The sequence below is a fragment of the Ceratotherium simum genome, chromosome 21, assembly GCF_057802395.1.
Source record: "Ceratotherium simum simum isolate JZ-2026a chromosome 21, ASM5780239v1, whole genome shotgun sequence".
NCBI lineage: Eukaryota > Metazoa > Chordata > Mammalia > Perissodactyla > Rhinocerotidae > Ceratotherium > Ceratotherium simum.
This window is the reverse complement of record NC_141920.1, coordinates 30,692,936-30,709,592: the sequence shown is the minus strand read 5'-3', so window position 1 is coordinate 30,709,592 and position 16,657 is coordinate 30,692,936. Positions and strand designations below refer to the sequence as shown.

At 43.1% G+C, this 16,657-nt stretch overlaps 1 protein-coding gene across 1 annotated transcript in view; it reads right to left on the bottom strand.

The window, feature by feature from the left end:
• TMC2 (transmembrane channel like 2) overlaps positions 1 to 16,657 on the bottom strand; it is a 74,573-nt gene that overhangs the window by 17,975 nt on the left and 39,941 nt on the right. The window contains exons 8-14 of the mRNA XM_004433835.3: positions 15,120 to 15,218; positions 12,239 to 12,381; positions 10,370 to 10,517; positions 7,928 to 8,116; positions 5,386 to 5,565; positions 3,791 to 3,940; positions 1,632 to 1,760 (exon numbers count right to left, since the gene is read on the bottom strand). Of these exons, the coding sequence (XP_004433892.2) occupies positions 1,632 to 1,760; positions 3,791 to 3,940; positions 5,386 to 5,565; positions 7,928 to 8,116; positions 10,370 to 10,517; positions 12,239 to 12,381; positions 15,120 to 15,218 (1,038 nt within the window). The remainder of the gene's footprint in view (positions 1 to 1,631; positions 1,761 to 3,790; positions 3,941 to 5,385; positions 5,566 to 7,927; positions 8,117 to 10,369; positions 10,518 to 12,238; positions 12,382 to 15,119; positions 15,219 to 16,657) is intronic.

The window sequence follows — 16,657 nt, the reverse complement described above, 5'->3', positions numbered from 1 at the left end:
TTTCCACATAGATTGTACCTATTTCTGGATTTTCTAGTCTGTTCCATTGATAAGTTTGTCTCTTCCCTAGTACCAGTTTTAGTTGTTATAGCTTCATAATGTTTTAATATAAAAGTAGGTCTAGTCCCTTTAATTTTGCTGTCTTAAAAATATTCCTGGCTCTTTCCGTGTGCTTATTTTTTTAAATGAACTTTGGTGTTATTTTGAGATCTTGTTGAACTTATAAATTAATTTGAGGGCAATGACATCTTAGCAATGTTATGTCTTTCTATTAAAGATGCCATCCTCTTTGAGCCAAAGGGTCTTGCATCCTTGTTCTCAGATAAGATTATGACATTTTCCTTGCTGCTGAGGATGAGTTGAGTAGGCTGTGTAAAACTGTGGCTGGTGACTAAAAGAAAAAAATATGACAGAAACCTGTACTGGGGCCCTTACCTGGGCCAGGTACCTTGCTGCAGGCCAGGATGGGGATGACATAGGTAAATAAGGCATGGAGCTCAGTTAAGGGGAGGTCCTCCTCCAACCCCCACACCAGTGACTACTGGGCCGGAAAGTGAGATGTTGTGGAAGACACACACACAGGACAAATGAGACCAGAGTTTCCACCAGATCATAGACGGCCACTACAGAGAGGAAATGACTCACATTTACAATGAGCACTTTCTCAGGTAGGTGGGGACGAGGAGCATCCCAGGTGGAGGGAATAAGAGCCCCTTATTCCCCAGGTAGAGGGAATATGCTTAAGAGGTCTCTCAAAGCATAATCCAAAGACAGTACCAACAGGTACTGTATTCTTTTTTTTTTTTTTTTTTTCGTGAGGAAGATCAGCCCTGAGCTAACATCCATGCCAATCCTCCTCTTTTTGCTGAGGAAGACCGGCCCTGAGCTAACATCTATTGCCAATCCTCCTCCTTTTTTTCCCCCCTTTTCTCCCCAAAGCCCCAGTAGATAGTTGTATGTCATAGTTGCACATCCTTCTAGTTGCTGTATGTGGGACACGGCCTCAGCATGGCCGGACAAGTGGTGCATCAGTCCGCGCCTGGGATCCGAACCCGGGCCGCCAGTAGCGGAGTGCAGGCACTTAACTGCTAAGCCATGGGGCTGGCCCCATGGGTACTGTATTCTTGATGTGTTCCAGGACTTTCCGAAACAGTCACATCCACATCTGCCCTCCCCCGCTCCAGGATTTCATTAGAGTCTCAAAAATTAAATATTACCATTTCCCCTTATCCATTTTCCCTATCGTTCCTGTGGCTTGCACAGTGTGGACTTCAAAGTCTAGTGTTCTTTGCCTTCCCTAATGAGAGCTGATGCTACCTTGGCATTTCTATACCCAACCATCTGCTCAGCACTGAAGAGTGTGGCCACCTTTCCCAAGGCCAAACGGCTCCATTTCCCAGATAAGAATGTCACGTTGTTAGTCACATTAGTAAGTCACATGGTAAAAAGCACACTTTCCTCTAAGAAGGCAAATAGGACCTTTAAAGGAAATACAGATGGAATACTTTACTACTTCACAAAGCAGAGACTGGCATTAAGTATCTAAAGAAATGCACAAGAATGCATCTGACTAGATCAAAGAGGATGGTTGAAATGCCTTTCTGTGGAATGTCTGTGAAACGGTGACCTACGAATCCAGCCTCCAGGTCCCAGCACCAGCAGTAGTTCATGAACCGGACAAAACAAGCCCGCAAGAAGTCCCCCACCAGGATGGTGATGTACGTTACCAGCATGTCGGACACCGTCAGCCTCATGAATTCCTGCAGAGAGGGACACAGAAAAAGGGGTGGTCAGGGTTCAACCGTGTCCACTTCTCCCAACTGACTGCAGCCACGCAAACTCTCCCCCACCCACCTGAATTCTTCTCTCTGACCTTCTGCTTCTTGGTGGCAGAGTGATGGTGCAGAGAAACAACCCCAGGCTTTGGAAAATGCTTAATTTAGGTCCCAGTTCTACAGGTTACTAATTGTATTGCTTTGGAATAATCTCTGAACCTCTTGAAGCTAATAAAGCTATAAACCTTGCAGGGTTATTGGGAAGCTTAGTGGTTATGTATGCAAATTGCCTGGCACATTGGCAATGCCCAATACTTGGTAGTTATCTGCACTATTGCACAGATAAAGGGTCTGAAGGCTCACTCCTTGCTTCCCCCACCTGCTCCAAAGTGCCAGCTGCCCCAGCTAAGACTGAATTTGACCATTGTCACTGGGGATAACGGCCAGCTTTCTTCACCTCCTGCTAATTGGATTTTTTTTCTTGGTATATAGATAAAATAACGAAGTTTTTTTCACAGAAGCACACGGCAGAAGAGCCAAAAGCAAAGCAGCAAAGCTTTTTCTGCTTCAGAGTGTATATATAATTTATGAATTTTTTTGGGGGAAAATTGAAAAGATCTGCCAGACATCATCACAACCTTTAATCACATCATTCCCCCTTGGAGGTCCTAGTGGGGCACAGGGTCTGCTTTACTCATTTTTGTATCCTCCAAGATGATTAATAAATGTTTTCTGGATGAACAGCTGATGAGTTTTCAGGGTTATTTTTCGATAAGAATTCCAGCTAATGCTCCTAAGTAAAAGACAAGCCAATATGTTTCAGGTCTCCACTTCTGTGCAAGGTGACGCTCTGGGGCATGCAGTGGAGGTAGTGAAGGATATAGATAAGCAGGACATAACACCTCAAACTCATCATTACCAATAAGCTCAGAAAGAAGCAAGATTTAATCAGTAATGGGAACAGTGATGAACATTCAGGGAGGAGGGCAAGAGAGATGCCTTCCAAGGATGTGAGGCAGGAAATGAGAAATTCTATACCAGAATATTCCGAAGGAATCACGTAGGTGATGAACTCTCTTCTGCCTTCCAAAGAGGATGAGTTTTATTGACTTAAAGAATCTTTCTGTTACACACTGTGGTGGTTTAGAAATGCAGGAGCTGGGGAAGCTGAGTTGCTCTGCCCATTAAAGATAACGAGGATTTGAAGAGTATGAAGGAATCTGAGCTGGAGGAGACAAATGGTGAGTCTGAGCCCTCCCTGAAGGAATTGGGGAGAAAAGGCCCAGGACCCCTGGGAAAGAGCAGATATTTTCTCCACAGGGACTTGAAGGCAGTGTTTGATGGATTGTGTGATGTAATGCCCTCCTCTGTGATATTTCATTATCCTCAGTTAAAAACACTGTTGCCTAATGCTCTAGGTGAGTGATTCTTCAGGGGACCTGTGTAAAAGTGACAACCTCTGCATCTCAGTGGGGTGTCAGATGAATAGAAACCCCATGCAAAGAGATGGAGTTGAGGGATAGAAGGCAGCTGATCCCTGTGTGACCCGTGAATACTTCAAGTTTCTCCCTGGGAAGGCAAAGAACACTAGGCTTTGAAGTCCACACTGTGCAAGCCACAGGAACGGTAGTGAAAGTGGATAATGGGAAATGATAGTTTTTAATTTTTGAGATTCTAATTAATTCTCTTTACAGAAGAATGCATAAATGCATATACACACAAAATCCTTCATCCAATTTTTAGGAGTATTTATTCATGATTTCCAGGTGGAGAACTTCAGGCTTTCAGTGAAATCTGCAGTAAAGTTCTAAATAAATCCAAGCGGTATTAGATTGATGAATGGAGCATAGAGAGAAATATGTGGGACACTGAAAAAAAATGGGAAGTAAAAAGGTAGAACTTTCCTAAGAAATACTGGATGGACATTTTGGTGGCTTAAAAATGGAAACATCAAGGAAGGAATAACAAAGAACTGAGAATAGGAATCACCTTTTCAGGAGAGCATAACTACTCACAATGCCCACGGCTGTCTCCCAGCAAGAACCCCGGGGCACATCCGCAGGGTGCAGGGGTGGCCGGGGGACACTCTCGTTCCAACCCGAGGAGTTGTAATAGTTAAACAGAGTCCAGTGAGTGATATTCTTTATTGTCTCTTCATTAGAAAGCTAGAATGGAAGATGGAGATGTGGTGTTGGAAGGAGCCAGGCATGGGCCAACCATTGGCCACAGGAACAACAATTAAAGCCAGCATTTACCATAATCCTACCACCTAGCCTCTGCCCTACCCCTCAACAAAGTCTCTCCAGAAATGCCCTCACCAGTCTTTCAATCTATACAGGAGAAGCGGGCAATTAGCTGAAGTCCTTGGGTCTTTTCCATGAAATTATCTTCACTAAGTTATTATCCATCTGTCCATCCATCCATCCAATCATTCATTCTTCTTTTGAGAATAATTTATTCAGGTCTATCCTGGGCAAATAAGGCAGCAGTGATATAGAAGTAAACAAGAGAGATGGGGCTTCCCTCAGAAAGTTCACAGTCCAGTAAGTGACAGAAATGAACAGACAGGTAGTCACAGAACAGAGTGATGAGAGCTGTGAGAAATTTTCCCTGGAACAGAGGAACAACCACATCAGACAATGGGGGCCACAGAAGACTTTCTGGAGGCAGGACTGGTCAACCAGTCACATATGGGGAGAAGGATGGAGAGAGAGGGAAGAAAGAATTTTGCCCCATGGAGGAAATGTGAGGCTCAGGAGAGCGGAACAGTCTACCGCAGCAGGAGGGAAGCCAGAGATGAGGGTGGAAGGGCAGGAAAGGGCCAGATTCAGTTACTTCCATGCTTAGAACCTTCCAATAGTTTCCTGTTAACTTCAGGAAAAAGTTCATGCAGCTCAATAACAAAGAGGGAGGGGTGGGGAAGAGGAGTGTCATCTTCTGGCCCTGCCCCCAGTCTCATTTTTCACTTCTTCCCCTCCACTCCATTGTTCAGCCATCCTGCAGTTCCCTGCTTGCACCAGCTGTTTCCTCTGCTTTTTCCAATGTCTGCATAGCTTCCCCAGGGGGATTCTGGAGCCCGTCCTATGCACTGCCATGCTGCCCTGGGTTTGCCCCCATTGAATCATATCCTGCAGCATGCTGTAATGAATGAGCTGTCTCCTGGCCCAGAGAGTTAACACTCTTGGAAAAGGACTGTGTCATGCCTCAGGGCATGACATAAGTGGGTGTTCCATAACTGTCTGCTGAGCAGTGGTGAAAGGTTAAGTCAACCATGACATATCACCTCAATGGACACTTACTCGGCTGGTAAACATTCAGGGCAGCTATGAAACAATATGGGAAAGGCAGCAGGTAAAATATTAAGGGTACCAAATGATGTGTAGATGACGTGAAAAAAGACAGCCTAAGAAAAATACAGTAAAGAACTGCAGCAAAATGTTAACAACGGTTGTCTTTGGGTCATAGGATTATGGGGGTATTTTTTCTTCCTTTACTTTTTTGAACTTTCTAAAAATTCTTTAATTAATGTAAATTATACATAAGGAAATTATTATATTTTAAAAAGGAAATTTGGTGGGCAGCAGGAACTGGGGGGAGTTGTGGTCTTTACCTTGAGGCGGACATCATCCATTAGGGCCAAGAGAAACGTGTAGAGGTTCCCCAGGAAGAGCGCAAAGATGCGTCCCAGCTGCCACTTCAGTCCAATGCGCGGGTGGTAATTCTCCAGGGCAGCAATGGTTTCAAACAGAGGGGGACAAAACATCCCAAGCAGGGACATCACGATCTCTACCTGAGAAATCAGGAAAGCCTGGGTTTCTTGTGTCATCGGTATCACTTGCTTGGCCATCATCCCTGCACCCCCAGGGCTATGCATCTCCATCTCCCTGATGTCTCCTCCTCTGCCCCTGGCGATGCCCTGGGGTCTCCACAACTTGCTGTGTGACCCTGGCTAAGGCACCAACATGCTTGAAAGAGTCAGTATATGTTCCATGCATCATAGTTGCTCTGCAACTAGTTGCTATCATGATTGTTGCTGTTGGTATTGATAAAAATAGGGAACTTTCTTTGAGAAGTAAATGAGTTAACATATGGGACAGTGCTTTGTGTTCTGTAAAAGCTGTAAGCCAGGCAGCAGTTACCCTGATAGCCCTCATCTCAGGAGTATGGAAGACAGGCAGCTCAGATCACAGAAGGGAACTAACAGCAGAGGGATGTGGTTAAGAGGGTGGCATTTGGAGTCAGCTGTCTGGGTTTGAGCCCCAGCTCTATCACTTGCTAGCTTTGTAACTTAGGAAAAGTTGTATAACTTCTCTGAGCTTCTTATTTCTTCACATATAAAATGGCGATGACAGTCCTTATTGTGAGAGTCAGAAGAGATAATGGACATAAATCTACTAGCCCAGAGCCTGGTAAGTGGTAAGCACTCAATTTTGGTGCTGATTTGGGGAGAATCTGACTTGTATATCTGAACCTGATCAAAGGAGAACTTTCTCTCTACAACTAAACTGCTCACTCAGTGAAGAGAAAATCCTTGCATTGCTGACCAAATTGCAGCTTGGTCAACATTTCTGGTCCTGACTCCCCCACTCTCTCACGCTGATCATTGGCTTGGCCTCCTATCACCATCACACCTCCACACCTGCTCATACAGTTCTTCCCACCTCAAGAGCCATCACTGCACCACATCCACCACTGCTCTTTTTTATACGTTTGTCTAATGCTCAGCCTAATTCCTGCCTTTGACACAAAATCCCCCATCTTTCCAGCTCACATGAACATTTCCACCTGCTACATATCCGTAGCCCAAAACATCTTATTTGATCACGTTATTCTTGCCTACTGCTGTTTGTGCTTTGGTTTATTCTTGTCAAGCCTGCTGCCTAAGGAAACTGCAATCACTTCAGGGCAGAATTCACCTTGGGCATCTTTTGTATCTCTCTCATAGCTTAGTGACCTGATGAGTTAATTGTAAATAGCATGTAGCTTTTAAAAATTTGGTCTGATTATTTTTGCCTTTAAACTGCAGCTTGAATCCATTTACATTTATTGTAATCACTGACATATTTAGATTTAAATCTATCTGATTTTGTGCTTTGTATTTGTCCTATTGGTTCCATATTTCTTTTTCTATCCTTTCTTGCTTTGTGGGGGGAGATAGATTTTTTCTGATTATTTAATTTATTTAGCTCATGATTCTGTGGGTCAGCATTTTTTTCTGGGCTTAGCTAGGTCGTTCTTCTGCTGGTCTCACCTGGATTCATTCATGAATCTATGGTCAGCTGATGGTTGACGGCTTCATTCACCTATCTGGTGGTTGACTGGCTATTACCTACGGTGATGAGATAACTGGGCTATGTGTTTCTCATCATTCAGCAGGCTAGCCTGGGATTGTTCACATGGTGGAGGTCTCAGGGTTCCCAGGAAGGCAAGTCCTGATACACAAGCACTTTCCAAGTCTGCTTGTATCACAGTTGCTACTGTCCAATTGGCTAAAGCAAGTCACATGGCCAAGCCCAGCTGGAATCAAGAGATAGGGAAACAAATTCCACCTCTTCATGGGAGGAACTGGAAAACTACATTGCAAAGAAATGTGCATACAAGGATGGGAAGAATTTGTAGCCCTTTTTCCAACTACCACAGATGTCAAATTCCCAAAAGAGATTTATGGATTCAATATAATCACAATAAAACTGTAATGTGTTTTATTATGGATCTCAATGAGAGAACTCACTATAAAGCCATAGTTCATTGGACTATGTGTTATTAATGCAGGAACAGACAAATAGACTAATGGAATAGAAAAGAGAGCTCAGAATCACATCCACACAATAATAGACACTTGATGTATGATATATGGTACTGTAGAGCTGTGAGGAAATGGATCATCTTTTCAGTGATTGGTGTTAAGACAACTAGCTATCCAGTTGACTGACATGCTAATTAAATCCAGCTTTATCTAGCTACAAAAGTCTAATAACAGGTGACTCTGTCTTCAAGATGTTCATACTACTTGACTGGAAAGGGATGTAATTTCACTTTTTAAAACAAGTCCTATAACCCAGACTTTCAATAATTCAGTTGAATGGCATAGGAATCAGTATAATTTCAGGATTTGCCCACAGTATTCACTTCAGCAGAGATGCCCTCCTTACCTCATTCCTTTCATACCAGCTGACGTTCTGCATTTTGGAGAATTCCTGGGATCGCTTCACCACAAAGTAAATAAGGTACCCACTTCCACACAAACAGCAGATGACCAGAAAGTTGGCCAGGACACGGAGAAATCTTGTCAGGTGGATATTTTCTTCTTTGTTACTCTCTTGTTCATCCACTATTGATTCCTTGATGTGTGAAAATGAGATGTGAATAATGACAGGCCAGGAACCAATAGGATTCACTGTCGCTGGGCTCCTGAGATGACTACTTTCTCTATTTACATACATGAAATAATGCAGAGTGGGTGGTGCAAAGCATTGTTGTGCTAGGGAGAATTAGTTCTTTTCTTTAAGAAAATATATTTTGTTGATACTGTTATTTTGGTTCATGTAATGACAAAAGCTTAGATTTCTTGAATACATACTGTGCACCAGATGTGGTGCCAAACACTTGCCATGCATATCCCTCTTAATCTCAACAACAAACCAATAGAGTGGTTACTATTATTACCCACATTACAGATACCAAGGCTCAGAGACATTTCAGTAACTGACTGGCATTGTTTTAAATCTATAGATCAAATAGATTAAAACTGAAGTTTAACAATATTGAGTCTTCTAATCCAGGGACTGGCTTTTTCTAAAAAAAAAGTTATGGCCAAATTTGTTCTGTAAAAAGCCAGACAGTAAATCTTTTTGGCTTTGCATGCCATGTGGTCTCTCACACAAGTACTCAGCTATGCCATTGTAGCATGAAAGCAACCATAGAGAATATATAAATAAATGGGCGTGGCTTTGTTTTAATAAAATCTTACTTACAAAAGTAGGCAGCAGGCTGGATTTGGACCCTGGGCCTGAGTTTGCTGACCTCTGTTCTAATCCATGAGCATAGTATCTCTTTCCATTTATTTAGAATTTCTTAATTTCTTTCAGCAATGTTTTGTACTTTTTGGTGTAGCAGTCTTGCACTTTTTTTTTTTTTTGGTTAAATCTATTCCTAGAAGTTCTTTGTAATTTACGCAGTTTTATTGTAAATGGAATTAAAAATTATTTTTAATTGTTTGCTGCTAGTATATAAAAATACAATGGATTTTTTTATTATTAGCTTTGTATCCTACATCAGTAACTCTATGAAGACACAAATAGTATATGGCAGAGCCAGGATGGAAAATGAGGTCTCCCCAACACCAAAGTACATGGAAGGAGAGTTTGCCAATCAATTAACAGTTACTGTGTTCAGGTTCAGCTTTAAGTAACTCATCAGGCAGTTAATATATATTAACGCACAGAGTTCTCACAGCATGTGCTCTGTTATGTGAATGTATAATCTTGGTTTTTAATAGACTCAGAGGAGAAGCCTTCTCCTTCCCAGATGTTCAAAGTGATTCATAGGCTTTGACTTTGTCTCTGGAGGAAGAGTCAAAGCCTCACTGACCTCCACTCTGCCCTTGGATGCTCCTCCAGAAGCTCCCCACTGCTGTGAGAAGGAGAAGGGAAGGAGTCAGCTCCCACTTCCACACTCTGCCAAGCCAACTGGACTCTGGGGCTCATGAAACCCATGTAGTGAGCTGCTGAGCCCAAGCCCTGTCTCTGGTGGGTGTACCTGCCATCTGTAGCCACAAGTCAGTGGGCAGGAGCCCACTTCTCCTCCCAGGGAGGGCAAGGAGAGAGGAGAGGGAAGACGACCAGACAACCAAGCACAGCTGCAATGTAAATCTGCCCTCTGCCACGTCCTGGGGGAAAGAAAGTCTGACTGATCAGATAGGAGAAATATTGAACTATCAAGAGCTCTGAATGATTTTACAGTCATGGAGGAAAAAATTAGATGTGCAGTGCTTCAGTGTACCAGCTTCTGCCTTCATTCGTTTGCTTACCCTCCGGTTTGTTTTTATGTTATATTCTTTAGGCCACTCTTTTGTGAACAAATTAATGAGATAATTAAGTGTAGAGCTGCACTCTTAGTTGATTCCTTTATTCCCACATCACAAAATGAGGATTCTCGACTCCTTCTAATCACTTGGGGAGCTTAAAAAAAAAAAACAATGCTAGAATCCTGCCCCAGACCAATTACACCAGAATCTCTGGGCGTGGAGCCCAGAGGTTTTTAAAGCTCCTTAGGTGATCAAAACATGCATAAAAGGTTGAGAACTGCTGTCCCAAATGATCCTTTCACTTCCTCCAGCAGAAAACAGTTCCACGAGGAAAGAGGCACGACCAGGTGCCAGCATCCAGGATTCTCTGCCATATGAAGAAACAGACAGTGGGTACCAGCCATGAACATTCTTCATGGCTTGAGAGCTAGGCTGATCCCTCTGGTAAAGCTCTTGCCACAGATTACTTGGGGATCTTATTTCCCATGCCCCAGGTGAAAAAAGCCTCCCAATGACTGGAGGGATCCAAAGTTCCCCCAGGAAGTGGGGACTGCCCCAGGGTGACTACCTTGAAGCTGGTGGTGATGGAGACATATTTGTTGTCAGCCGTCTCTGAGTTCCCGATCAGGTAGTCCCAGCTGGTGAACATCTTGAAGCTGAACGTGAAGTTATCACTCTCTCCCTCGCTTGTGCTGCCCTGGTTGTTGCTGGCCATCCTGTAGGGCGCACACCACTGTTGTTATGTCTGCCCTGTTTCTGCTGCGTCACCCTGAGCTGGTCTTGGGCACAGGTAGCAGACATCCAAAGAAGGGAACGAGCCAAGACAGATTTGAATCGGACTAATGATAGCCAGGGTGCCTTCCCCCCAAACTCAGAGTCCCCTGTGAGCACACAGGGTATCCATTGGGTAATAAGGGGCCTGCAAGATACAGGACACTTAACCACGTTTTCTGCCCTGCCATCTGATTTCCGGTGGCTTGACTCACCTGCAAATGTTTTAGAACTCTATTCTCGCAGAGGAACATCCCCTTCTAATTCATCTGTTTTCTTGGATAGAAGTATATTTTTTTCTGATATAAAATCCAATAAGCCCTGAGGCAGTTGGTACCACAACCAGACAACACTCACATTGTTTTCTTAAGCAAGCTTGGTTGGAAGTACCTTGGACCTGCCTTGTTAACCATCTATTTCATCCTCCCTGTGCTCAACCTCTCTTGGTGCTCCCTGGAGTTCAGCCCTGTGGGAATCACCGAATTCCAAACAGTGGCTCTATCAGATACAATGGCGGGGGGCGGGAGGGGGTGCTGTCCAGGGGCTTGGTTAGCTTGGTTGGCTTAAGTCAGCTTTTTGGTTCATCAGGGAAACATTCTATATCCTTATGCTAATCTGGGATAATAGCAGGAAAAAACGTAATAACATGAGGGCTAAGAATAAAGCCAAGCCTGTCTCTCTGCTTTTTTTTTCCTTTTGCTTCTTAGAGCTGGGCAGCCACATATCACATAGTGGTCACTGTCGCGTGCAGGACAGGCCCTCGTGAGCAGCGGCATTCTCCCCTGAGACGATGAGGTAGAAAGCCAAGCTGGGCCCACACGCTGTGCTTCCAGGGTTCCAATCAGGCTTTGAGAGGGCTCCACTCCTCTCCTGCAGACACGGCTACCCATGCTCTTCTGGAAGAAGTGACCCCTGTGGCCTTGCTGAAGGGTGGGTGGGCCCTGGTGGTGAGGAATGTGAAGAAGACTGTGCCCCACTCCCCCAGCCTTCACTGACTGGGGTCCCCTGACTTAGAAGGCAATTCCTGGACTAGTCCCAATTTTTTCTTTAGAGAATATGTATTAAGAACCACAGACACATTAAAAGGTCATTTCTGACCAAAAAGACAGGTAGAGTTGGGGCCAGAGAGGACATCATGGTTAATTACAGCCACATATATTCATTTAGGCTTATTGTTTATAGCTTTATAAGTACCGTGCTGGGTTCTCACATGCAAGCTACAGTTGTAGAAGAGGAGAAGAGATCTTCTGCGGAAGCTGAGCTCTGGGGAAAGTAGATACAGGTCTTGCAAACCTCTTCAGCCTTACCATACCAGGTACCTGCTCCTCCTCAAGCCACACTGGCCTTCTGACAGTTTTTGGAACTCACTAGGATATTGGCTGCCTCTGGGCCTTTGCACATGCTCTTGCTTTGTCTAAAATGCTGTGCCCCAGACTCTCAGTGTTCTCAACCTCATCTAGAGGAGTTATATCCCATTTCCAAGAACTTCCTACGTTACCCTGTTTATGTTTTTTATACTACATTTTGCAATTGCATTTGCTTTGTGTCTTTTCTTCTTTCCTCTCTAAATTCCTTACAAGAAGGTAAGTAGGTGCAGAGCGACCCTGGGAGTGGGCTGTTTGTGGGAAGAAAATTAAAAGCCTGTAAATGAGATGGTCATACTTACGATCTAATGACAATCATCAGGCTATAGCTGAACACGCTGACCCCCACCATAAAGTAAGCCATGGGCAACCTGTACCTCAGCCACCCGATGGTCCTCTGGTTGTTGTAGTAGCCGTAGAAGAGAGCAGAATACTTGATGTAGCCCTGCGGGACAGCAAACCCAAACGCTCTGGCTTTGTAAGCTCAGCACACACAGTCATCAGACACGTCCATTCTACTGGGGATTTCTTTCTCAGGGGTTTAACAGGAGTCTGAGAGGAGGAAGGACCAGTCCTGGACATACTTGTCCTTCCCTTCACTTCCCTCAGTTGCTCCAGAGTCTCTCCATGTCTCCACACCTCCCCCTCTTTCTTTTCTTCCATTTCTTTATTTCTCCACTGTACAGAGTGCATAGAGATACAGGATGGAGACGAGAGTGTTGTTTACATTTAGGATAAAATTAGGGATAAGATAGTGTGTGTATGTCTGCGTGCACATGCATAGATAGCTCCAAATTCTTTCCTCTCATTCGCAGGGTCTTAATTTAACACTCTGGAAGTAGACGGGAGTCTGTGAACTTTCTTAGCATTTCAAAACTTCTAAAGAAAACTGTATGTGATAAGTCTCACAGTCTAACCCAAACTGCTAGTTTTGGTTTTGATTTTTAGGTATAATTAACTTTAGGTATAATTAGTATACTTTTTAGGTGTAATATTAGCTTAGAATTTTAGCCCTTATATGTCTTTGTTGAATATAAAATGGGATTGTTGTTGAATAAATTCAGTTTGTTTTGGGTAAATAGGATGCTTCATCAGGGGTTATTGGGTGAAATAAAGAACAAAGGAAACCCTTAGCAGTAATATGTAGTAGTGGTAGTATATAACCCTTAGGAGTGGAGTAGTTATTTGGAACCACCCCTGTTCCAATGACTTGGAAAAATACTCCAACTCACTTTCACACATTTCTGAGGGGTCTTGAATCTGACCATGAGAGTGAAAGATGGCGGCAGCAATGACCTGTTGCTTGAACCACCTCAGCCAGGCCTCGCAGCCTCAGGAACTCCTTGGAGCTGCAGACCAAGCCCCCCCAAGGCATGGGGGCGTAGGGATTCCAAAAGGAGGGAGAGGTGTTCCAGGCATAAGACCCTGACCAAAGGCAGGGAGGCACTAAAGTGTGTCTTTTATTCAGGGTCTTCCCCCAAACTTGGTAATATTGGGGCATAAAGTGTGAAGTCTTAGATAGACATGGACTGGAGAAGTAGGGAGCAGCCAGGTCACGAACAGTTCTTTTGGAAATCCAAATAAGAACATCGGATTTTATTCCATTTGGGAATAGGAATAAAGGAATATCGGAGGTAGGGGAGTGACAGGGTCAGGTTTGTATCTTAGAAAGATCACTCTGGCAGCAGAGGGAATGGAGATTTTAGGAGCCAAGCCAAGACAGGAAGCAGAGGTAGAAGATTCTGACAGTCCTGGTATGGTGGGGGTGTTATTCGAAGGAGAGGTAAGCGGGATGGAGAAAAGGAAACCTATTCAAGAAATATTTAGTAAGTAGGCTCAGACTTAGTGGCTGACTGGAAGAGGGGGGTGGTGGTGAGGAGGAGGGAGAAGTGTAGGATGACTCTCAGGTTTCAGACTTGAATGATTGGATGAGCGATGGTTCCAGTAAAGGAGATGGGAAAGGAGACGTGAGTTTGCTTGGATAGATGTTGAATTTGAGGAGCAGGTAGGACATTCACTTGAAGATGCCATGTGACACTTGGGGAAAGGCTGGAGTGGTGATAGACCTGGGGTGTTAATGTGGGTATGGAGAGAGAAACCATACTCTAAGATCACCATACGTAGAGCTGGCAGAATGAGGGGACCATTGGCCTCGTGGGGGACTCACATCCTCAGAGTGTGTGCCTGGAGAAAAGACTCATGAAGGGGACCCAGGAGGACTGCTGAGAGATGTGGTTGGCTAGCTCATTTTACATAATGCTGGGATCCTATTTGATTAAAGCACTGGTTTTTCAATATTTCAGTGTAACATTTCAAACTTATCCAAGCAATCTTTAGGGCTCACAATCACAAAATGGAAGTGCATTTGAAACCGAGGATGAAGGAGTTAAAGTTTCCCTGGATTAGGAAGAAACTGTGCCTGTACCCACAAGGTTAACATGAGGAAAAAAGTAACCAAAGTTTCTGAGCTTGCCTTGCAGAACAGCAGGAGGACCGCTGACAAGAGAGTAACTTGCTGACAGCCCTCTGCCTGACTAAGCATCTCACAGGAGCACTGAGAAGCTACAATGACCAGTTGTAAGCTTCACACGTCACAGACTAAAGATGTACTGCATGCAACACATAGAACTCCCCCACCCACGAATTTGCACATGAGGCCCATGAAGAAATATGGAAGACAGTCACTCCTGCGCAGAGGGCTCTTAGAACTTCAGCGCCAAGGCCACATGCTCCCCTCCCTGTCTTATTCTCACAATGTGCTTTGGAAAAACGCTTAGAACTGCATGTAGACAAGCTAATCTTAACCGATAGAAAGAATAACTTGTCCTCTGCCCAAACCGTTCCTTCTGTCCCAGATAAGGAAGTAACTGAGGTTTTCTTGGATTCCTCAGGAATGTGGCATTCAGCAGATCCACTATGGAGAGGTGCCCAGATCCGCTATGGAGAGGTCATCCATCACCTGACATTTTGAGCCCCCTTCTGAACCCTGTTTGCCTTATGTGAGTCACTTCCAAATCAGTTTCCTTTTAAGATGGGTTTTTTTAGGACAGTAGTCCACCATCTTCCGATACGCTAGCTTATCGCTTATTAAAGTTTTTCCCACACCACCTGCTTGGCCTTTTATCTTGTATCGAGCAGATGGAGCCCTTGCTTGGTATCACATAGGCATGTTCACAATGGTACCTCAAAATCCCAAAGGACGGAAAAATCCATGGCTTTTTCTTGCTCAGCCCGAGGTACTGTCTTTCTGGGTATACTTCCATAAGGCATGCCCATCAGCACCTTGTGTAGGGACAGAACGACACAATTATCCGTGGAGGAAATACAAACACATGGAGACATTCATATGCTGGGTTACATACTTTCTTTCTCAGAGCAGGACACATCCATTTCTTCTGTAAGTAACATTCATCACTTTCCTGATTTTAAAAGTATCACATATTCATTATAGAAAATGTGAAAAAGTACAGAGGAGCATTTAAAAAATTACATGTAACCTCCACATCCCAAAGATAATGACTATTAGATATTTACGTATTTCCTTTCAGTTGTTTCTGAGTTTTATATATATTTTAGTCTGGTTATTTAGCTTAATATTATTTTATGACCAATTCCCTATGTCATATGGTATTTCTCAAAATAAAATGACTTCAAAATATCTAATCACGTGTATGTACCATAAACTTACTTAACAAATCCCCTCTTGTTGGACATTAGAGTATTTCTGGTTCTTCATGTATACATAATTCTATTATTAATACCCTTATATATATATGCCTTTATTTGCATCCTTAATTACAAAAAAAATCAGAATCATATTAAATTTACATATCAATTTGGGAAGGATTGACTTTTCTTTTTTATTACTGAATTATTGTGTTATTTACTTGAAATATTATCTTTTTTTTTTTTTTTGCTGAGAAAGACTCTTCCTGAGTTAAAATCTGTTGCCAATCTTCCTCTTTTTGCTTGAAGAAGATTTGCTCTGAGCTTACGTCTGTGCCAGTCTTCCTCCATCTTGTATGTGGGTTGCCGCCACAGCATGGCCACCAATGAGTGGTGTAGGTCCACGTCCGGGAACTGAACCTGGGCCACCGAAGTGGAGTGAGCTGAACTTAACCACTAGGCCATGGGGCCAGCCTCTGACATTTTTTAATGATATTAAGTTTCCCCTTCCAAGAATGTGTCCTCCTGTTTATTCAGTTGTATTTTTGTCCTATAGTGCTTTATAGTGTTCCCCATAGAAATCTTCTAATTTGTTAAATTTATTATGTTATTTTATAGATTTATTGCTATTGTGAGTTTGAGAATTTCAAATTTCCTTTCAAACTGGATATTGAGAGTGTGGAAAATGCTACTGATGTTTGTTTATTTAAAATGACTACCAGCCCTCTCAATATACTTTCATTAATTCAAGTAACTTTTGGTAGACTCATTGGGACTTTTGGGGTGTGCAATAATATCACCTGCAAACTGAAATAATTTTGTATTCTCTTTTGTACAAAATGTATAAGTTTAATTTTCTTGACTTATTGCATTAGGTAGAAATTTCAAAATAATGTTTAAAAGTAGTGGGGATAGGAGCATACCATGTTGCTCTTGATTTTTGGTAACACAGCATTTAGTATTTGACCATTTAATGTAACATTACTTTTGTTTTTTAATTTATAGGTTCATCATTTTTAGGTAATTCCCTCATTTCTTTTTGTTTTTAACTTTTT